This window comes from Protopterus annectens, chromosome 8.part0 (genome assembly GCF_019279795.1).
Source record: "Protopterus annectens isolate FY-2018-M chromosome 8.part0, PAN1.0, whole genome shotgun sequence".
Lineage (NCBI taxonomy): Eukaryota > Metazoa > Chordata > Ceratodontiformes > Protopteridae > Protopterus > Protopterus annectens.
In genome coordinates, this window is record NC_056741.1 from 744128747 (window position 1) to 744153096 (window position 24350).

General features: G+C 40.0%; 1 protein-coding gene across 2 annotated transcripts in view; it reads right to left on the bottom strand.

Moving 5' to 3' along the window:
* The window catches only part of THBS3 (thrombospondin 3), a 948644-nt gene that overhangs the window by 276222 nt on the left and 648072 nt on the right, over nucleotides 1-24350 (bottom strand). For both annotated transcript variants that reach the window (XM_044080201.1, XM_044080202.1), the window contains exon 18: nucleotides 17933-18111. In XM_044080201.1, the coding sequence (XP_043936136.1) occupies nucleotides 17933-18111 (179 nt within the window). The remainder of the gene's footprint in view (nucleotides 1-17932; nucleotides 18112-24350) is intronic.

Below are 24350 nucleotides of genomic sequence, written 5' to 3' on the forward strand. Positions count from 1 at the left end.
GTAATAAAGTGTACATAGGAGAAAGCAAAAGATCATTTGGGGACAGGTTAAAAGAACATCTGAGGGACATCAGAAAAAATAAGAAAGAAAATCCAGTAGCCCTGCATTATAAAGAAGTACATAATAGTGATATAAGTACTTTAGAGGCAACAGTTTTAGGACAGGTTAAATCAGATCAAGGTTTAAATATAAAAAGTAAGTTATGGAAAATGGAATCAGTTGTAATTTTAAAGTTCAATACTTTAGCACCAACAGGGTTAAATAGAGAATGCCACTGGAAGTGTTTTCTTTAATTAACACTAGAAATAAGTGGATTTAATTAAGCTAGTGTTAACTGAATGTAGGATCTAAGGCATGATGCTAGAACAAAAACGTATACTCTGTAAAGGCTTTCAGCCGAGGCACTAGAGAAAGGATTATTGTGTCTGTTTTTTGTGGACTGTATTGTGGACTGTAGTTTACTAAGAGGCAGAGCATTTGCTGAACATTTTAATGGACTGTGTGCTGTTCAACAAGTGTTTTAATAAATACTGAAAGTAATCACTGGCTTTTTCTTTGGACTGTGGTTCTACAAAATGTGTAAATGTATCTGACTCATAAAAATCGAACATCACTATATCACTCGCCAGCTGGCTCTCTATTAAGGAAACAGCTGACTTGCTCAGTCTGGCTCACAATACACTATTTACTAACCACACTCTGACTCTCCACAATAAGATGACCAAGAAAATTACCCCGTACCAACTCTTCTCCCTGCCCAACCTTGCCCAAATGTTTCACAAAGCACTGAACTTAACTGTCTTCTTCTGACCACGCCTTCTCCATTCCTCCACCCAAAAAAATCTTTAACTCATTTTCATATACTAAATTCAGGGAAAAGCTCACTATACACCTAAGCAGCAGAGCATCTTGTAAGTGCTTTAGTAATACCCCCTAATATAAAATCACCTGAAAATGCACACAACTAACCAATTTCATCTTACATACCACTGTCCTCATCTAGTAAGCCTAGGAAAGTACTATCCACCACATAAATACTTCATCATTACTGATAACTTGGTACATAGCAAAATCCACACGGCAATTTGCTATTGACTGCACTGCTCTGCAAATATATAACATCGGTGTGCTAATGTGATGCTGGATGCTTTGTAATGATTCTACTCCATATCACAAATTAATGTGTTGCTTCAACTTGCATTGGAACAACAGTTTTGTATGTACAATGTTAGACTATCTTGTCAACAGATAAATTTCACTTCTTCCACTATTGCAATCTATGCTTTTGACAATGTTATGCTACCTTCTTAATTCTGTATTATAAATCCCTTGCTGTGGCAGAAATGGGTCCACGACTGGTCAGCTCACTATCCCGGTTGATAAACTAATAAAATAAAATAAATGTAGTCATTGCTTGTGTAGCAGTGTGGGGAAATCCATGCAGAAGTAATAATGAGACTGCAGTGAGTATCATCTGCTGTAGTGATAGGTGATTACATTTTGTAGCAATTCTCAGTTCATGTTTGGCAGGTCGGTTGGTTTTACGTCCAGCTTTCGCTCAGCAGAGCTATCCCAGCTAACCCAGTCTGGGCAACTAGACACTGGCCAGCCAGTAGCTTATTCACCCAGGGCTGCTGGGCTTTATGGTGGGCACACACTGACCAATAGGGGCACATATACCCCTCAAACCATTAGCAAGGGCCCCTGGCATGGGTCAGAGTAGGCCGGGTCCTCAACCCACTTATCACTGGTAAATATTTTTATTCAGAGCTAGGTAAAAAGCAAACATTTTTAGCTATAACAATCCACAGAACAAAAGGCAAAAATTACACTTCCAGTAGTTGTCCAGTGCATATAATACTTGCATCCATACATCACTTTGTGGTATGCCTATGTGATGGTCATCCATTGTACTGAGACATATGGTACAAAACATCAAGTGCTGTACATATATTTAGCTGTGTGCACAGAGGGTTCAGGGTCATATTTTTGGTAAGTACAGCTAACTCATATGCCAAGTCATTCAGGAAGTCATAGGATGCTGAAAAGCTAGAATGCAGATCATGCCATTAGGTACCTTGCTTTGTCAATTGCATCCACACAAGCTGCATATTTAGATGCACAGAAAATTGCACACACGTATAGATGTCTCCGTGTGTGTGTGTGTGTGTGTGTGTGTGTGTGTGTGTGTGTGTGTGTGTGTGTGTGTGTGTCCGTGTGTGTGTTTGTGTGTACACGTGTATGTGCATATACATAAGTGTCTATTACATGTGTGCAGTTCACTTCTACAAGAATTCATATGCCCATACCTCTGAATATCGATCTACTGGTGTTCTTGAGGTTGGAGTAATATAACTTATGTGTTGTATCATATCACCCACAAAGTCATCTCAAAATTTCTTAAAAGCTATCAGATATGTGCTATTATCTACTATTAAGAGGCTTAGCCATGGCAGGGTTAGCCACTCAATGGTGTAAAATATGGCTCTAGGTGATTCGGTAGTTACCGGTGATAAGTGGGTTGAGGACCCAGCCTACTCTGACCAATGCCAGGGGCCCTTGCTAATGGTTTGAGGGGTATATGTGCCCCTACTGGCCAGTGTGTGCCCACCATAAAGCCCAGCAGCCCTGGGTCAATAAGCTACTGGCTGGCCAGTGTCTAATTGCCCAGCCTGGGTTAGCTGGGATAGCTCTGCTGAGCGAAAGCTGGACGTAAAACCAACCGACCTGCCAAACATGAACTGAGAATTGCTACACTTAATGAAGGTTCACTGACAGGATGCAACTTGGAAGTGGATGACATGATGATATGGAGGAGGCTGGACATCCTATGTATATATGAGATGAGATGGAAGGGCAGTGCAACAAAGCCACTTGGCTTGGGATCCTGAATCTACTACTCAGGTGGAGGGCAGGCTAAAAATGGTGTAGAAATTGTGGTGAGAGAGAGGCTTCAGAAGGCAGTGAGGGATATCATCAGAATTAATGACAGACTCATGGCAATCAGACTCCAGTGTAATGATTGGGCAGTATTCATAATCTCGGCCTATGCCCCACAGCAGGGTTGTGATAGTGAGGAAAAGAGTGCATTCAGACAGCAGTTGCAGGACCTACTACATAAAGCAGGACAACATGAATTGGTGATGATAATGGGTGACTTGAATGCACATATCGGGACAGACAGAACAGGATATGAGGACTGCCTTGGTCGACATGGGTAGGGCAACAGGAATAAAGAAGGAGAAGCCATTCTAGACTTCTGTCTGGCAAATGGCTTGACAGTACCAAACACATTGTTCAGAAAGACAGACAATCACAAGATCATATACAAGAGCAGCCAACATGCAACTCAGGTAGACTTCCTCCTAGTAAGGAAAAGGCACTGGGGTAGAATCCATGATTGCAAAGTCATCCCCAGTGAAACAGTTGGCCTACAGCATAAACCACTAGTTGTCACAATCAGCTGCAAGCAGTGGTCAGAGAAGGCTCTAAGTCAACAGAGACCAGGCTGATGGCCTGGAAGTTGACTGGAGAGAAAGTACAACAGTTCAAGGAATTACTCAGGGCTCTAGAACCCCAAGAAGAGAAGGAAATAGGTGGAGTTGAAGAAGAATGGCAGTACCTAAAAGCAGCATGTGTTTGGACTACAGAAAAGATATGTGGCCGAGCCAGGTATGGAAATAAAGTACATAAGGAAAGCTGGTCTTGGAATGTAGAAGTCCAGGAAGTCATCAAAAGAAAAGAGGAGTGCAGGAAGAAGTGGGAGACAGAAAAGACTGACCAGGCTAGGAAGGACTACTGGTTGACTAACAAAGAAGCTAAGAAAGAAGTTGCAATAGCAAGAATAGGGCATCGGAGGCACTCCACCAACGTCTGGAAAGTGACTCAGTAAGTACAAGACAGTTGTGCGACCAGTACTACTGTGTGGTACAGAAACCTGCGCAGTAAAGGCTGAACAGTTGAAGAAGCTAGAGGTGATGGAAATGAAATGCCTGAGAAAGGTTGTAGGATGCATACTGTGGGACAGGCGAAGAAATGAGGACATAAGAGCAGAAGCCAAAGTATCTCCAATTGCAGAAAAGATCAAACAGAACAGATTACGATAGTTTGGGCACATGTGTAGAAAAGCAGAATACAATCTGGTGAGGAAGATTTGGGACAGACAGGAATTAGGTAAGAGGAAACGAGGTCGTCCAGCAAAGAGGTGGATGGATTATGTGAAAGCAGATCTGTGACAGTCAGGCATAAGTGTTGAAGAAGGCAGGAGTGTGACACTTAATCAAGAGAGTTGGCTACAATTAACACGATACCCCAACCCCATATAGAAAAATGGGAAAAAAGGGGGCCGATGATGATAATGATTAAGCTTGTCCCATAATCTGTGAAGAAGCTAAACCCCAAACCAATCTGTCTTTTTCAAGCTCTGCATTTTATTTTAGCAGCAAGCTACCTGAGCTACTGTTAGACAGATGTATTTTACAGACAGTATTTCAAAAAGGACCAGATGCAGCAGTGAATAAAGACCGAGCACTGCTCACACCAAAAATAAATGACAAAAGCCAGAGTCCAGAAAATAAAATGATCTCAATTAATTATAAAATCCACAAACTATACACCTCCTAGCACCCTGGATATAACGTCATGAGAATAAAATAAAAATAGAATCTAAAACATGTACAGTAAAATAAAATGCAATTAAATAGAACAAATTAATACAAAAATAAAACAAATTATTTAGCTTCAATTAAATATCTCCATATTTATTCCCATTGGTTTTAAAGTACTGTATTTTACTATAAAGTGTCCCCAGGATTCAATAACGCCTACAATCAGTGTACGCTAAGTGTACATCGTTCTGAGTGAACAGAACTCACACCTTCTTCTTCCTAATTTTAGTTTTCCTACTGAAATTCTTGCAACTTTAAATAATGACAGGGATTCATAAAGGTTGCCACAAAGTGCAGCTTACATGTACACTTAGTGTAATCTTTCCAAGTGACTAGAAAGTACATAAAATGTGATAAGAATGTTCTTGAATACATACTGTGTACACTTGTGTCGGCTTTATTGAATCTGGCCCTATGTCTTTCATACTCATTCCACCAGTTTTACTCTAAATTCTTCACTGTTGCAAGTAAGCTATTACATCGTCTGTTATGTACTTCATAAAAATGGACAGACTCAAAATTCATTATGTTTTATATGTTCTTGCATTTTTATTTATAATTTTCTTTCTGTTTTGCCAATATAAAATATCCCACAAAAACTTGAAAATATTACATGCACCACAGGGGGATATGCTCTCTTTTAATTGCAGGTGACTACTTATATTTTTAAAAGACGTTAACAAAGTAACTATGAGCAAACCAATCAGCTAATTTTTAAGCCTTTGGTAAAATGTTAATTAAGAAATGTTTGTGTAGATTATATATTTCACAAACAAATTAAACCCTGAACAAATGCTTCCCAGTTTCTTTAACAATGCTGGTAATCTGTTCAGAAAAAATATTACATCTGGATACAAATGCCATCTGTCTTTTGTTGCTATCCTTATTATAACATAATTCTTCCTTTTTAATTTGAGCACTATCCTATCTGTTTTAACCTCTATTAGAGAAAGCCTGTATGGCATATCTTTTGTGCTTCAACAAAGTATTAATTTAAGGGTGTGCACACTTATACAACCAGCTTATTGTACGTTTTTTTTATTTTTTATATTTTTCCCCTAACAGATTTGTTTTTCAATTGAATTGTACAGATTATAGGTCACATTAAAGGTGGGAAAAGTTTTGAAATGATTTACTGTGGTCTCATTTTTTATATCACAAAACCTGGCATTTTAACAGGGGTGTGCACTTTTTATATCCACTGTAGTAACAGAGACAAAACAACTGGAAATTGGATCTTTAGAAAAGGATAGGAACGAATTACATAGAAAAAAAAGTGGGATCTGCGGGAAAAATATATGCAGAATAATGTTTTGGAGGAGGAATGAGTGTCTAAAGAAGACAGGATTTGAAGGAGCTATGTAATGTTTGTCTGATAATGACTGGATAACTGATGCATAATGTTTTCAACTGAAAATATGTTAATGTGTTTTGTTTTCATTTATATAAATGTAGGCTTGCCTGTGTCATAAATGATAATTAAATAAAGATGTTTCCTGTTTAAAATAAGGCAGATGACTTTAAATGTTATTGTTTCATGAAAGAGAGATTTGGGGGAAAAAGTTAAAAAAAAGTAGTAGTTTAGTTTTTGTAGGGTTGAGCATGAGTTGTGAGTTACAAAACCACATTTCAGTGGCTGTTAAAAAATTCTGAATAATTTTTGGAGGTGTGCCATGTTGTCAGATGTGCAAATGGGTGTGGAGTCATTTGTACAGTGTATTAGGGTAGCCTGTTGTGTGGATGTCATCTTGCCTGGTAAGATCTGACCACAAAGTGGTCACTTTCAAAGTCACCATCTCCCCTGACCCCCCCCCCCTTGCTAGGGTCAAACATAAAAACTTCTCCAAAGCTGATTTCAACCTCCTGAGGGAAGGTATAAACAGCTTCACAGCCCCCTCTCCTTCTGCAGGAACTGGAAACAATGTCCAAATCTACACCAACGTAGTATACAAACATTTATATAGCTGCATGGAATCAGGAATACCTGACAGGACAAAATCATCATCCTCAAGGAAGAGTAAACCTGTCTGGTGGACATCTGCAATAAATAAACTCTATAATAAAAGGAAAAAATTGCTGTCCAGGACCAAGAAGGAGCAGGTTCCTAATTGTAAGCAATCCTTCCTTAGCCTGAGTAAGCAAATAATAGCTCTAGTGAAATCCTCCAAAGAAAACTTTGAGTCCAAACTGGCTACATCTACTAAAGACAATCACAAGGCCTTCTTCACATATGTCCACAATCTCAAAGGAAACACTCAGATCTTCTCAGGAATGGTGGTCTAGGACACAACATACACAAATGCTGTAGATACAGCCAACCCACTGGCAGACAGGATCAGTGAAAACTTCATCCCTCCTTCCCCTCCCATCAGTAAATCAGGACATCCCCAGCACCTGCCCCCCTCTCCTTATCTCTAGTGAGCAAGTCATCCATGCCCTCTCAAAGGCAAAAAATGCCCAGACTGCTTCCTACATGAACTCAGGCAGGAACTTTGTGCACCATTAGGCACCCTATTCAACCAAAGCCTGAGTACTGGCTTCATCCCAGTCAAGTGAAGGACAGCCACTGTCATCCCTTTGCACAAAGGTGGAGCATCCACCGAACCAGGAAATTATAGACCCATAAGCCTAAGTAGCCTGATCTGCAAGGCTATGCAACATCATGGACCTCATTAACAAGGACATTGGTAACCTCCAAACACTCAGTCCCATGCAGTTTGGCTTCATCAAAGGTAGGTCATGCCTGTTAAATTTGGTTGACTTCTTTGAGACAGTCACCAAAGCCATAGACTAGGGAAAGATGGTGCACATTGGCTACTTTGACCTAGCCAAAGCCATAGAAACTATTCCTTCCTCAGATATAATAGATAAACTCCCTCAACTAGGCATCAATCCGTATGTTTTCAGATGGGTAGCAAACTGGCTCACTGATAGATCCCACCTAGTCAAAATAGGGAAAACCACATCAAGCAGTAGATCCATAATGAGCAGTGTTCCCCAGGAATCAGTCTTGGGGCCTCTGTTGTTTGAGATATACCTTTCGGAGGTCTAGGCCAAAACCAGTGGGCTATGGCTGGCCAAGTTTGCCAATGATTGCAAGCTGGGCATTGTCATCAATTCCTCTAGTGATGTGTCCATCCTCCAAGAAGGTCTCACCCAAACAAATGACTGAATGCCAAAACATGCATCATCATCCCCTCTGGGGAATGTGACGTTCCCAAAAAATATCACATTAATAACAAGGTCCTAATCATTCAACCAGTCATGAGGGACTTGAGTACCCAGGTTGACAGCAAACTAACTTTTGACCACCATACTGCCTCCATTGTACAGAAAGATTTCTACATGGCCCACCTTATTAGGAAGAGTATCTCATCCAGGGACAAGGAGGTCATAACATGCCTGTATTCTTCCCTTACAAACCCATTATTGACTACAATGCCCCTTTAGGCATGTACCTCACAAAGCACATACAGCAGATGGAGAGACCACAGAGGTCCCTCACCAGGAGAATCCAGGGCGTCAAACATCTATCCTACATAGATAAGCTAAAAGCCCTGTCCCTCTACTCAGTCTCATACAGACTCCTCAGAGGTGACCTCTGTCTATAAAGCAATCTCAGACCCCACCTTGATGGGACTGCTGCATATCTGCAAGTCAAGCTCCAGTCGAGGAACCCGCACGTGTGACCTCAACCTTGTCTGTGATATCAACAGGACTTGATGGAGGGACAGATTTATGTCCCAGAGACTCCTCCTTCTGTGGAATAGACTCCCTCTCCACATCAAACAGAGTGTCTCATTAATTATTTTTAAGTGCTATCTGGATTACTGGATGGGGAACAGAAAATACACCCCTGGGATTCCACCTGTGCCCCTGCTGGACAGTGGCATTGGGTGCTGACTTGTTGGAACATGGGCTAAATTCTTGGCTAGGCTTGTAAGGGCCTGAAGGCCAATAGCCTAGTAACTTCCTAAGATCCTATGATGTGTGGAGGGTGTTGGTGAGAATGTTAAAGAAAAGGGGACCAGGGATAGAGCTTTATAGTACACCAGTAATGATTGGGAGGTGTGGAGAGAGGGTGAAGTGCCATTTTACTGACTGATATCTACTGAATAGGTAGCTTTTTAACCATAGAAGAGTGGACTGAAAACAACGTCAAAGACTTTAGACAAGTCTAGAAATAAGAAGGAGACTAATTTGCCATTATCTCTAACTTTATTGACAGTATCTATATAGGTTAGAAGTGCAGTGTTAGTACTGTGGGAAGGAAAGAAGCCATGCTGTCTGGGGGATAGGAGTTATTCCTGCAGGAAATAGTTTATCAATTGTTTCTGAATACATTTAAGTATTTTGGACAGAGGGATAAGATTGCTATAGATGTAAAATTAGGAATGTCTGTTGAATTTCCTCCTTGTGCAGAGGAATAATGTGCAAGTTTTTCCTGAGACAGAACATGGGATTCCTGGCTGTACCTATTTATAAGGATTAAGAAAGGATATACAATGATATTGGCTGCTATTTTAAGGTACCCTCTTGGAAGGTCATCAGTTGAAGTAGAGCATGGTTTGAGTTTCAGAGCAGTTTTATATAGGATGTGGGCACAGGTTTAAAGGTGAAAGTGGATGCGGCGGTACATGGATGTTGGGCAGGGTTAGGATTAGATGTTGAGGAATTCTTGGTCAGGCATGCTATGCTATCTATGAAATAAGAGTGGAATTGCATAGCAGTTTTGAGCGTAAGTTATTGAGAGAGGGGATAGGGTTGAATTCTTGCCAGAATGCAAGATTTCTTTAATGGCTGTCCAGAATTTTTCAGGGTTGTGTTTACTATTATTCTGGAAGTTATTATAGTATAGTTTTTTTTGTCTCTATTTATTTGCTTTTTAGTGTTACTGTGAAGCATTCTGAAGTTTTCAAGATATTGTGCTGTTTTATATTTTTGTCGTTCTTTCTGTACTTTTTCCTTTATTCTGCATTAATATTCTACTCTTTTTGGATAGCCAAATTGCATTATTTGCTTTTAGTCTCTTCCTTCTAGGAGGTGCAAAGCTATTTAGGATACTAAGGAAAGTTGTATTTAATTAATTTACAACATTATCTAAGGTGATTATTTCTAGGAAGCTACAGTTAACAGACGATAGGGTAGTAATGAACTTTTCTGGGTTAAACTTGGAAAGGTTGTGTGTTATTTTATAAATATGCTATTTAAATGGATGTGTGAAATGTCTGCTTGTACAGACTGGGAGATGATCACAGAGTGAGTCTGATATTGTACCAGTCTAATAGTGAATTTGATGTTTTTCTTTCATGTGTGGGGCTATTAATTAGTTATGTGAAACAATATAAGTTCATGCTAGGTGTAGATTAGTTAGAGGTTATGTCTAAGTAAATGACATTCAGATCACCTAGTACTATTTTTTTTTGTGGAATTGTTATGGATATCCAATGAAGGCTATTGTTCAGTATAGCTGTACTGTTGCCAGGAAGGATGTAAAGGACAGTAATACGTGCTTGTTTATTATAATAGTTTATTTTCAAGAAGAATCTAATAAGAAACTCTGCAGAATTGAATTTTGATATCAGTTTGTTGTAAGGGGAAATGTGGTAGTTGTTGGGAAATATTAAAACAATACCACCACACTTCCTCTTTATATGGTCATGATATTATAGCAGGGAAGTATAATTTCAGAGTTGTTTATGCTGGGTTTAAGCCAAGTTTCAGTTACACTGAGAATATCAGGCTTATGTTGGGGAATCCAAGCATGTAGTTCAGCAGTTTTATTTCTTTTGTTTCTAACATTTATGACATCAAAAGTTAGATTACTGGGATAGGGGGTTGACTGTTGTGGGGTTAGAGTAGTGTGTGTGGAAGAGAATTGTCTTGATGTTCATCATGATACGTGGGTTTGGGATTACAGTAAATGTCTTCTCCTAAAAGAATTTTAGTATACTGGGGAATCGTTGATATGTGTTTTTTTTGGAGAGTATTTTTCCACTTAATTTTGCTTTGGTTTGAGTTGAAATGGAGTTAATCAGTCTATATCTGGAGTAAAGGTGAGGGGCATCATTAAACAGGTGTAGTGCAATGTGTGGAGAGTGTACAGAAGAAGTATGAATAGCTGGATGGGACAGAGTTGGAGAGATGTTGATAGCTATTATAAAGTCATGGTAAGATGAGAGATGGCCCATAAGGAAGAGAAGAATAGAGGACAAGATAAGGGGTAGCATGATTAAGTAAAGGGATTTACATTTTATTGATGGCAAGTAGTGGGGAAATAGGGGATCAAGATGGAAATAAGATGTTGTAGAGCAGTAGGATAGTTAGTGGTGATGGAGTCTGAAAGTTGGTAGAGGATAGGTAGAAAATAAGTATTTTCTATGAAGGAAGAGTGTTAGGTTGTCTTGGTATCTTTTCTGGAATATAAAGAATTGAAGGGTCTAAAAGGCTAGAGTATGAGGATGTAGTTAAATTGGAAGAAGTGAGGATTTATGTGGGAAAAGAAGAAGATACAATGCAGAATAGATAGGTACTGTTATGGAGGAGTGTGAGTATGAATGAATATAGTGCAAAGCAGTATGGGAGGAAGAAAGACAGTTGGAAATGGTGCTAGAAGACTAAATGGGAGTTGGGAATTAGGTAAAAAGAAACAGGAGTTTTTATATGATAGTAGTATGATTGCTTGAGGAGGGTTAGGGTATAACATTAACAAATGAAATGTCTATATGGGAAGTGTAACAGTAGAGTAAGAAGGGTTGGATGGGAAATGAGGGTAGGGTATTGGGCTCCCACCCTCAGGTCAAAATAACAGAGAGTAATCAGTACAAAGCAACTGGCAAAGTGGCTCAAAGTAGAACAGGCTGTCTTTTATTTCCTGAATGCAGAAGCCTGACCGCTAGGCAAACTAAGTAACTGACATACACAGGGTAATCCACTGGACAAGAGACCAATAGGAGGGGGGATTTTACAGCACAGGGCAGGTATGTATCTGACTAGAAGAAGTTAATACACAGCAAGGTTCTTCATGTTAAATTTGCTTACATTGTACAATGAAAAAAATCTCAGTTAAAATGTTTGGAAGTTGGGCGTTGTGGCAGAGGGTCAGATGTAGTGACCACAGGCTCTGAAAGGAAAGAAAAGAGAAAAACTAAATTGTCATATTACCATTGATGCAATAAAGTTATTTTTTATTATAAAAAGAGACGAAGGAAAGACCACATTGAGTTACAAAAAGAAAATATGGGGAAAGTATAAGAGTAGAGATGGTAAGAACGTTTATGAATGTAAGCTCAAAGCAGGTTAGCAGGAGGTATACTGATAGAGAACTACAGTAATACAGTGTGTATACAGCGCAAGTTATCAACATGGCACTACTCTCATAAGCAGTATATATATATATATATATATATATATATATGTATGTATGTATTTGTGTGTGTGCATGTGTGTGTGTGTGTGTGTGTGTGTGTGTGTGTGTGTGTGTGTGTGTGTGTATTTTACTCCTCAGTGTGAGAAATCTGAGACCTTTCTGCAATTGTACAAAGCATTTTCATTTCAAAAGTATAGAAGACTGCACTGTACTCTATAAAACTTCCAAGTAAGTATGATCTGTAATGGGACAATAATTCCTCTAGATCATACTGATATTTTGTTTAGTAATAGGTGAGTTATGCTGAAAGCCTTCCTCACAACTGTGGAGACATTCTGATGAAAGTCAAAACTTGTTGTATGCAAGTTTGCCTGCATTGCTTATGACTGTGTCCATTTTGAGAAGTTTTACCAAAACTGAAGGGCACTACATTTTCTTTTAATAATGATGTAACTATTTTGTGATAAGATATAATAACTTTATCTCACCTATATACCATTAAACCTACAACTGAATAACACTTATTTTTAATTGTCTTATCTGTGCTGCCTTGTGGGATCTTGATAAAAGTGTTTGCTAGCTCATTTCTTTCTGCTGTACATCCATTCTCAGTCTTTCTATTGCTTTATACTATATATATGTTAAATTGTTGTGTCAGTGATTATCTGGGGCTGAAGTTGCTATCACTGGTGAACTGGTCATTGCCATACTTCCAATATGTTCCCATCCTATAGTACTTGGTTAAAATGAGTTTTAAGAGATCTGAGTAATATGCATACCTCTCAACCTCTTAGCACAAGACATCTGGACAAAGAACAGAATAATGTATGGGGAGACAAAGGCCCAAGAAATAGGAAAGACTTTAAATATTGCTCTTATAAACTTAGAAAGTTGCTAGAACAACAGTATCTGTGTTAGCATGCATTTGCTGAAATATATGAAGTCTGAAACTCAAATATGTGTCATTACTCAGTGACCTCAATCCTCAGTGATTTTCCAAAGAAAACCCTACAAATTCTATGATAACTAGATCAAAAATATGAGGTAAAAATCTGAGTTTGTTAACCATTTTTCTTACTGACTACGTAGCATCTTCATTTTCTGTTGTAAATTTTATACTCCATTATAGGATGAGGATTTCTCAGCATATTGTGTCTAACTGGAAATGAATTGGCCAAGTATTTTTGAAGTTCACATGTTGTGATATGGCAAAAACATGGCAAAGAAGTATTTCTATTAAAATTTAAGACACAGATATTTATTTACGTCAGAGAGTAGGAACACAGAGAAGTTTTACTGAAAAATATATTCCATGAACACTTCATGAGAAAATGTCAAACTGTTTTGCAGATACAGGCATTTGTGGACAGAGCAAAATTAACCAAAAACAGTGGTTAGGTTGAGTCTTTTGGGATATGGTTGGTAGTAAAGTGGTTAAAAGTTAAAATGCACTTCTCATTTGTTAGTGTAACTATTTGTACTTCTCTGTAATACTCAGCTGCATTCATTTAATATAAAACACGTTTTACCCCATCCACTTAGATTTCCTTCTAGTTGACCATTTGCTGCATTGCTCAAATTGCTCCTATTAGTCTAACTTTTAATGTTCTTGATACTACCCCTGGGGCTATGGCCATCTCAGCCACAGAAATGAAGGGAAAGTGACATTGTGGAGTGGACTGTCATTGTATACACTGTTATGTATGATGGAAGATTTTCAGTTATACCCTAACTGGGCAGAGCTACTAACATCACACACACATCACCACATGTAGCATTGTTTAACTGAAGTCCTCCTCTGTGCCAGGTTCAATGGAATTACTGTCTAACATTTATGGCACTGCCTCAATTCCCAGGGAAGTGACAGATTACAAGCAGAAACCTACCCACCATCCAAGAATGGGTGACCTGAACTAAATGTAAAATTGTGATTTTTTAAAAAAATATGTGTAACACTATTGTGAAGCATATTATTATAGCAATAACCGATGACTGGGTGTGGTATATTGAAGATTTACCCATGATTCATGTCATTTAATCATGAGGGCAAAGACCGAGTGATTAAACAAAGGGCAACTGTGGGTAAATCTTCAATATATCACACCGAGGAGTAGGTTATTGCTATTATACAATGACATTATATAAGAAAGAAATTACTTACTTTTCTTAAATAATGTATTTGTATAACAGCCCTGTGGTTGTTTCTGCATTCTGCCACTTAGCTGATGTACTGTGCATTCATGTGAGACTTATGATCCCATGCTTACGCAGTACATGGGTGCTTTGGAAGGTAAGCAACAGAGAAAGAAAGATCTCTGTTGCTTCCTTTTTTTTTTAAATAAACTGAAATCTGGACAGTTTAGAGGTACGAGAGAGGGCAAAAATACAAGGAAAATCAGGTACACTTCTTTAGTTTTGTATAACATACCTGGTTTTCCTTGTATTTTCTCTGCCCAACATATGTAACTCTCAATTTCTTAGCTCAAGAAAACTGGAAAGCCTTAGAGTATGTTAATAGAAGAAAGTCCAGGCGACCTGATATTTTTCTATTGGTTTATATATGCTCGATTTACAATCGGCACACTGGTTGGACTGACCAATCAGCATGCATGTTTCTGAATATTAGCAAGCTACCATTGTATAACACCATTGTTTACACTACAGTGACTATTGTGCTTACCCCATTCAGTGGGGCAATACCTGCCTCATGCAAGATACCTCTCAGGTATAGCCTCAAGATGTTTAAGACAGACTGAGAAACAACAAATTGTATAAGATAAGATGAGATAACTCAAGGGGTGAGTTAAGAGAAGGGTAATGAAAGAATGGGGTTCCAAAAGAGTCTGGATGAGTTTGTGGGTGCAGGGCATTGCATCAGGTCCGGTGATGAGCAGTCAGAAGGATCAGATAAGCAAAAGAGAGTCCTGACGATCATAGTAAGTACTGCTTTTTCATTTCCAGTTTTTTATTCAGCACCACGGTACTATAACATACTTTTAAAATGGCAACAAAGAAGCCTTTATTTGTGCTACAAATGTTGTCTAGTAACACCAGGGCATGATGGCAGAAGCTGTGCACTTTGCATTTTAAAAACCCGTCACAACCTTTTACTTTCATTGAAAAAAGACAGAACTATTATTATTTTTTTAAATAATGCTGTTTTTGAGGAAATCCAAAGCCCCAAGGACTGCAACCACTTGAGCACCATTGTAGGGACACTTCTTTGGAGTCCCTCAGTGCTGACATTAGAAGCCAGTCATCCCAAGAGAGGAACACATGGTAATCCTTCTATAAGGCTACAAACACGATGGCCAACAACTTTATAAATACTCTCGGTTTGTTTGTGTCTTTTCGGCTTTTCCCGGTTAGGGATCGCCACAGCGGAACTCCGGTCCGCTAATGATTGGCAGTAGAGTTTTACATGCTGGCTTGCTGGGCCTAACGCACAACCTTCAATGAAGGAACGCCCATTCACGCATGTCGCCACACAGAAGACACTCTAACTGAGAATCGAACGGACAACGTCTAACTGTGAGGTGACAATGCTACTGCAGCACCACCACCGCAGTATACTCTTGGTAAAGAAGAAAAATTAAATAGTAGCAATCTGTAAGGATAATGATCTCCACCTACAGGATTATAATAGTTGAGAGTAAAACCCATTAAATGGAGGTCTGTTTGTACAAAAGTATATATGGAAATGGGCTACAAAAAGTATGTGTTGTATGGGGTGGTCAATCCCACATATGCTTCGTGCAGATATATTCACTATTCACACTACCTTACTTATTGAAAGCACCTCCATGGTTACACCAGGATGAGGCAGGGTAGACATAAATACTTACCCCATCCTTTTCCTTTTCATGGACAGTGACTTTTCAGAACCAGCCAATCATGTCCAGTTATACCATCCAGGCTACCTTTTGTAGGAGAGTGTCCTGTATTCCTAGGGACTTCCTAGCTTCACCCCCCCCCCCCATATACTATGAAGAAGCAAAGAATCAGTCTCAAGTCTTTGTTCCTTGAACATTTTGATAAGCCATGAAATCAGCAGGAATAATGGGAAAGCTATACAGGAATTTTCTCTGCTATGTGAAGGAGAATGTATCCACTGCCATTCAGAAACTAAGGTCTAGTGCAGAATGGAAGTTACCTCTCACCTTCAGAACCAAGAAGAGACTGAAGGGAAGGAGAGGTAGCCTCAGTATTACTACACGCTCTGCAGCGACATCTTCTTCTCTTAGCAGTGTCCAGATAAACTATCAGGGTTTATGGGAAACTATTTAAACAAGTCCTTAAAATAATCCACTAAAGATGAAATAGCTAAAGGCTAATGCATTCTAAACTTAATAGGTTCATAGGTTGGTACTAGGCTATTAGCCCTAGGGCCTATACAAGCCTAGCCATAACAATTCCCTGGCTATTTCTTCCCACAATATTTACTTCAGTAATTCTGTACGTGGGGAGCAAAAAGATGTAGTGCCCCATCATAACGTTGTATTTTGAACTCTATATCATCAACAAAATAAAAGTTCACAGTATGGAGATTCATTAGAAAACATGATATGCTTCACTTAAGGATCAAGTAAATGAGCAATGTGATTCACAGATACAGTCGCTCCTGGGAAAAGAGCGTCTTTGATGCCATAGTGAAAGATGCATAACTTATAACTAGAACTTCTTGTCTGTCAGTAAGTTGTCTGAAGGTAGATATGCTGCATAGTGAGCATAAACAAAGTAAGTCATAAGCCACAACCATGAACTGGGTGCTACACATTGTCTAGTACCACCATGGCATGCTGGCAGAAGGTGTTGCACAGTAATTCCTGCAGCCTGCATACTGGATGACACTATTGCAGTTGTGGCAGGGGTCATTTCATGGATGGCACACAGAGCATAGCAGCTTTTATGCCACTACATAGATTGGGCACTTGGTGATAGCATGCACATGAGTGTGTATGTGGGGGGGATTTGGCAGTAAAATTTGCACACCTCAGCAGCCTGTGTATACACAGCTAGGGAACACTTTCCAACAAGCTGGACTGCACTGTGCTACTGTACAGTATGCTGTTTATTGAACACTATCACTCAGTCAGAGTGATCCATTTTTGACATTATTTCAGTTTCAAGATCTTACTGTGTTACCTGTTTTTGATGACCACAACTCCATAATAGATAGTTCTTCCAGAGTCTGATACTGACATAGTGCACAAGCATGTGATAAGTCAAGTTGACGGTCTCCAAGAAACTACTTCTACTACCTGCTGATTACTCCACCTTAGCATCAAAAGCAGATAGACTGGCTCAGTTTATGGGTCATTGTATGATTTTTGAAATAATGCTTCCAAAGAACACAAGCACAAGAAGCATTCCCGGTCATAATCTACCTGTCATTGTCTTACTGCTTTCCAGCACCGAATTTTCCACTTAACTGTTTTTTCACTCACCTCACATGCATCTCCAGCACTGCATCCCTATCAGGTTTATCAACAGTCTACTACAAGGGATGGAAGGAAAGGTCTTGCAGACATCATTTAAAAAACAGACATTATGTCCTCTGTCCCCTCATACTGTGATCCAGTCAGAACATTGGATTAGACTCAGGACTGACAAGGCCTAATTTTTATGACTCCATGACAGTTCTTGCTTAGGAAGTTTAGTCACGACACATGGCACACACTTCCCAGAATATTTTTCCAGTGGCATCATAAAAAAATGTGCCATCAGTCATTGCCACTAGGGTATACAAATTCACAAATAGAAAGAATATTTTTCTAAGTATAAAACTGTTCATGAAATTTTGTTAGAAATACAACTAAATGTAGTTGTCTATCTTGCAATCATTTACATTTGCACATCAGCTTAATAGGTTTGACTACATTACTGTTTAACTCACCTGGTTCAAGACCACCCAGTTGGGGTCTATCTGCACATCTCCCTCTGGATCCAGAATCACAGTCTGATAGGCTCTGAAGTCTGTGAGGGTAACCTCGGAATTCTCAGGACAAACGTCAAGTAAATCTAGTACCATATCATTATCAAAATCACCTTCACATACATCACCTATTCCATTTCCTGCAGGAGAAATTTCTAGAATCAGTTTTTCTTATAACCAGAGCCCAAAGAACAAACAAATTAATGCCATTTAAAAGAGACAGAAGAAACAAAGGTAAATGAATGGTCAGATGTGACTATGATTCTGTTTAATTTTACCATAACATACCAGTACGAAATGCTTCACTTTCTGAACTCCACTGCAGAGGGTTTAAATGCAAACAAATGTCCCTCTGGTAAGGATGTACCTGTGGAGCACAATTGCTTCTGAGTTCATTGCCTTGCATTTGCCTGAGAGCAAAAGAGACACAGCCTATCTAGTATAGTGAATTTAACATCTTGCCTCTTTATTTTTTCTCATCATTCAGCCACCTTTCGCATGTTCTCTAAAACACCTCTGTGGATTCCATCTCATCCGCCCATTCTAGTAATCCATTCCATGGGACACTCCCATGATGAAGTACGTCTGTAGAGCTAGTGCGTAGTTGGCTCTTGCAATCTATAACTTGTGCCTTGTCCTCCCTCCATTGTTCCTGACTAGGCTGACCACTTCCCTTCTCCCAAATATGATCTTTTCCACCCATATCATGATACCCTTTCCCTTTTGGGTTTCTAGACAGAAAAGGTCTAGATCCTCTTTTCTGACCACCATTCCCAATTCCCTGTAAACATCAAACCCCATCCAATATCCACCTGCTTGCTACCCCTGAACCTTAATGTATGAAGACACTGAGGGAGTGATATGATATATGGGATCCATGTTATCAAGCAGCAGGGATTTGGATATTTTTTGTATGTTCTTAACACCCCTCCATTGACCAGTAAATATGGTACAATGCACATTATACTGGGTTAGTGCAGGGCCCTGGATTTGTTTTCTCACAACACCAATTAGAATGCTGTGCACTCTTTGGTGGGCTAATGACTGCCTGAATCCCAGCTGCAGGAATTGGACTTACGAACCATTCTCCAAGGGGTGCTGTTGTGCTGGGATTCTGCCAACACTCTTCACTTGATGGGCTTGTATGCATTATTCACTAAACTAAACTCCCATGTGGAAGACTCATCCAGAACAAGGATCATCTGAAACAGAGGGCCAAAACTGTAAGCTGATGAGCAGCCAAGAGTCTTAATTCCAACAATATTTGGTCACACCTTTTCCCTCCCTTCCCACATCCCCCAGTGAGTTTTCTCAGGATTCCTCTAAACACTCTAATCTCTTTTCCCTTATGGGCTTCAGAATTACCTTCAGTACTCAAGGTGTGACCTGACCAAGGACTGCTACAGTGGAAGTAGTATTTTCATTTTGGATCTTGTGCTTAAGAATATGCCAAAAGCAAACTTCATTTGTTCTCAATCCCTCCTAATCATGTAGCCCTACTGTCCTAGCTGCTCAGCTGATCCATTCATTCACTGGAGGCAATAACTCTTTGCCTTATTTCTGCATGGTGAGATCTGAGTGAACTAGGAATGGGAGCCATCATCCACATACCAGGGAATAGATTTCACTCCTTCCTAAATGCTGGAGCCATCATCCACATACCAGGGAATAGATTTCACTCCTTCCTAAATGCTGGAGCCATCATCCACATACCAGGGATTAGATTTCACTCCTTCCTAAATGCTGGAGCCATCATCCACATACCAGGGAATAGATTTCACTCCTTCCTAAATGCTGGAGCCATCATCCACATACCAGGGATTAGATTTCACTCCTTCCTAAACGCTGGAGCCATCATCCACATACCAGGGATTAGATTTCACTCCTTCCTAAACGCTGGAGCCATCATCCACATACCAGGGATTAGATTTCACTCCTTCCTAAACGCTGGAGCCATCATCCACATACCAGGGATTAGATTTCACTCCTTCCTAAACGCTGGAGCCATCATCCACATACCAGGGATTAGATTTCACTCCTTCCTAAATGCTGGAGCCATCATCCACATACCAGGGATTAGATTTCACTCCTTCCTAAACGCTGGAGCCATCATCCACATACCAGGGATTAGATTTCACTCCTTCCTAAACGCTGGAGCCATCATCCACATACCAGGGATTAGATTTCACTCCTTCCTAAACGCTGGAGCCATCATCCACATACCAGGGATTAGATTTCACTCCTTCCTAAATGCTGGAGCCATCATCCACATACCAGGGATTAGATTTCACTCCTTTCTAAATGCTGGAGCCATCATCCACATACCAGGGATTAGATTTCACTCCTTCCTAAATTCTGGAGCCATCATCCACATACCAGGAATTAGATTTCACTCCTTCCTAAATGCTGGAGCCATCATCCACATACCAGGGATTAGATTTCACTCCTTCCTAAATGCTGGAGCCATCATCCACATACCAGGGATTAGATTTCACTCCTTCCTAAATGCTGGAACCATCATCTACGTACCAGGGATTAGATTTCACTCCTTCCTAAATGCTGGAGGCATCATCCACATACCAGGGATTAGATTTCACTCCTTCCTAAATGCTGGAGCCATTATCCGCATACCAGGGATTAGATTTCACTCCTTCCTAAATGCTGGAGGCACCATCCACATACCAGGGATTAGATTTCACTCCTTCCTAAATGCTGGAGCCATCATCCACATACCAGGGATTAGATTTCACTCCTTCCTAAATGCTGGAGCCATTATCCGCATACCAGGGATTAGATTTCACTCCTTCCTAAATGCTGGAGGCACCATCCACATACCAGGGATTAGATTTCACTCCTTCCTAAATGCTGGAGCTAACATCCACATACCAGGGATTAGATTTCACTCCTTCCTAAATGCTGGAGCCATTATCCACATACCAGGGATTAGATTTCACTCCTTCCTAAATGCTGGAGCCATCATCCACATACCAGGGATTAGATTTCACTCCTTCCTAGATGCTGGAGCCATCATCCACATACCAGGGATTAGATTTCACTCCTTCCTAAATGCTGGAGCCATTATCCACATATCAGGGATCAGGTTTCACTCTTTCCTAAATGCTCTACACATTAGCTTGCAAGTTTTTTACTTGTTGCCCACAGAAGAAAACTAATGTGCTACCACACTAGTCATCCTCTGGTAATCTGTGCACCTCTGCAGCATGAGCTCAACAAGATCACTGCTCCTCCAAGTGTTGACAGTATACTGAGCTGAGCTGACACCCTCCTCCTCCTAGGAAAGGTGAGCAGGTTTGGCTGCTCACTCCTGTCCACCACTATCCAGTCCCTCCAGCACACATGCTAGTAGTCAAAACGTTGGTCATCTAGGGCAGAGTCAGATATTTATTCCTCTAATCGAGGGGGCTGGACACCCTGCCATTCTGTTTGATGCTCTCATGTCCATTTTACTTTGCTCCTGATAGTCAGCCCTAACCATGATGCACAAACTTTGTCCCTTTCCAGTTCTTTTGCCATTATTTCTGCTCATCCCAGAGGATACTTCACATCAGTTTTGCTCTGGCACATCTGTTGTACCTTACATTTATCTGCAATGAAGGTCAGCTGATAGCTTTCTGTTCACTTGGATAGTCATTCCAAGAGCTTTCTTGGACTATTTCCCTCTTTTACCTATGTTTGAGTCTCTAAAAAAAGGCTGACCCTGTTTTATTTTGTCAGATATGTCTCAAACAAACACATTGATGAGTATAGAAATCCCACAGCCAATCTACTAGAATCTACATGTGGAACCAATTCAAAGGCCTTGTTTAAATCCAGGTACAATGCGTTTGTTAGTACTACACTGACAGATTCTCTAATAACTTAGTTTTACTAGATCAGGTATGACTGACAGCTCCTTCTGTCCATGAACATATATTGGCAGTTGACTGATTAGAAACCAACAATTAAATCCCTAGGGATTTTCTCAATTACTTTACATGCAATTGCTGGTTAGTTAACCATTCTACAGTTCCAAAGGTTTTTTCCTGCACTCTCTTTTACACAATGGTATGCCTCTTGCTATATTTTGGTCCTCAGCCACTTCTGGGCTGGGCAATGATGTGTTGAACTTCCTCCTCTTACCTCTTTCTCCATAGTGGGCATACCATTCTGGGCATCTATACAATGTCTTCCAATGATCCTGACTCTCGAGTACAGTTCTTCATCTGTTTCCTATTTGTATCCCTTGTCATTTTTCCTTCCTGCTCTTCTATACTTGTCATTTGTCTGCTTTGTTATGGACCAGTTTCTACCCACCTTTCTCTACCTGACCCCACCTACTGCCCCCTCTGCCTACAATGCCACTAACAACAAATATTCCCTGCTTCCCCTCAGACTCCTTCATCATAATTTGTAGCCACCTGTCTTTTTCTGCTGTTGCTCTACATCCCATTTCCCAAATCATCATCTTGACTTCCTTCACCTCCCACTCCAGTTACTCTACCATCTTACAGATACCCTACTTATGCTACTTGTTTGCATCTGATGCAGAGTTCTGCGCCTCTCTTTCCCTTCTTCTCCAACCTCTTATCCCCATGGTCTGACCTGCTTGCACTTGTAATATGACCTGTTAAGCAGTCTACACTCAGCAAAATGTTCCACATCGGAAAAAAAAAACAATTATGTGCAGTTCTATAGGCCATCTTATGCTTTTTAAGCAATAAAGTTCCAGATAACAGAAGCTTGCAGTGCTTTTTTTTTTAAAGTAATCATACCCTCAAAATTACTTTTAGTGGTACAATAAATAAAAGTGATGCCACTTCATGAATAATAACTAGTAGGTTATTTTGTAAGGTGAGATAACTAACTAATTGCTTAAGTAAAACTGAATTATAGCCTTTATTTGTCATGTCTGGCAGCCAGCTGACTAATTACTTCCTATGAGCATATGAAAATGCCAGGTCCAGTCAGTCTGATTGCTGCAGTTATCATGTATGCCGTTCTACAAAACTCAAAGACATCTGAGGGGTGGATACTAGCCCTGTCTTAGGCATTCCAGTAGATCTCTGCTGAACTGAAATGTATTATTTTCCCGGAGAATGTATTCTAGTGGCACACCATCCTCTCCCTGAAGCAGTATTTCCTAAATTCATTGATTAACCTTCCTTTCAGCTGCCATCCATCTCCCCTTCTTCCCTTCCTCCTTCCATCCTTATTCCTCGGTAGGAACTTGCATCTCTCATGTCTAGAAGTCTGTTTTACTTATTGTGACATGAGGGTGGGACTATTGTGCCACATACAGGGTACAAGAGAAACAATAAAACTCACTGGGTTACCATGTATACAAAATGACACACTGAAGGCTCTATATTGGTTAAAAGAAAGGTGTTTACTTTACCAAGCAACTATACATCTGAGCAGACAGACAAAGCAAAGTTGCCAAAAGTAGAAATAAGCACTTTCAAATCATGGTTAAAACAACATGGGACACACTGAGGCATGTGCTCCATCTGTGAATGTGTGTACAGGTGAGTGCTGTGGTAAAAATATAAAGATACATTTTATTTATTTTTGTTCTCTCATTCATACATATACATGCTTATACATGTTTGCAGACACACACACACACACACACACACACACACACACACACACACACACACACACACACACACACACAGTCTCTCTCTCTCTCACACACACACACACACACACACACACACACACACACACACACACACACACACACACACACACACACACACAGTCTCTCTCTCACACACACACACACACACACACACACACACACACACACACACACACACACACACACACACACACACACACACACACACACACACCACCTACCTAACCCCACATACTGCAACCAGACACACACACACACGCATACACGCACTTATTCAACTTCATTTAGGATCCTACAGAGACACATCCACATATATGCACTCACTGACACACCCAACCCCACATCTCCACTGTGCTTATCTGCACCACTAGAATTAGTTCTACAAAAGGAAAGTCCCTGACAAGCAAGAACATATAATCACTCATTCAACACCCCAAACAACATAACTCTCAAATTAAAAAAGAGATAACTCAAGAGCTCAAGTGCAAAATGAAAGACCACTGACTAAAGGCCACATGAGCTGAGGAAAGATGAGGGAAAACTAGACTGCATACCTCCCAGCTCTTGACCTATAGCCACCACTTGAGTTCTAGGAGTGAAATGGTGTTTTGAACGGTGTTCATTTTTTCCTCTTACAGTAAAATTTTACTCAGCTGAAAGACTTTCTGAATTGTATGGCTGAGTAAATCTGAAGCGGCAAATATTTCCTGGGGAGATCACATGACTAATTAGCAT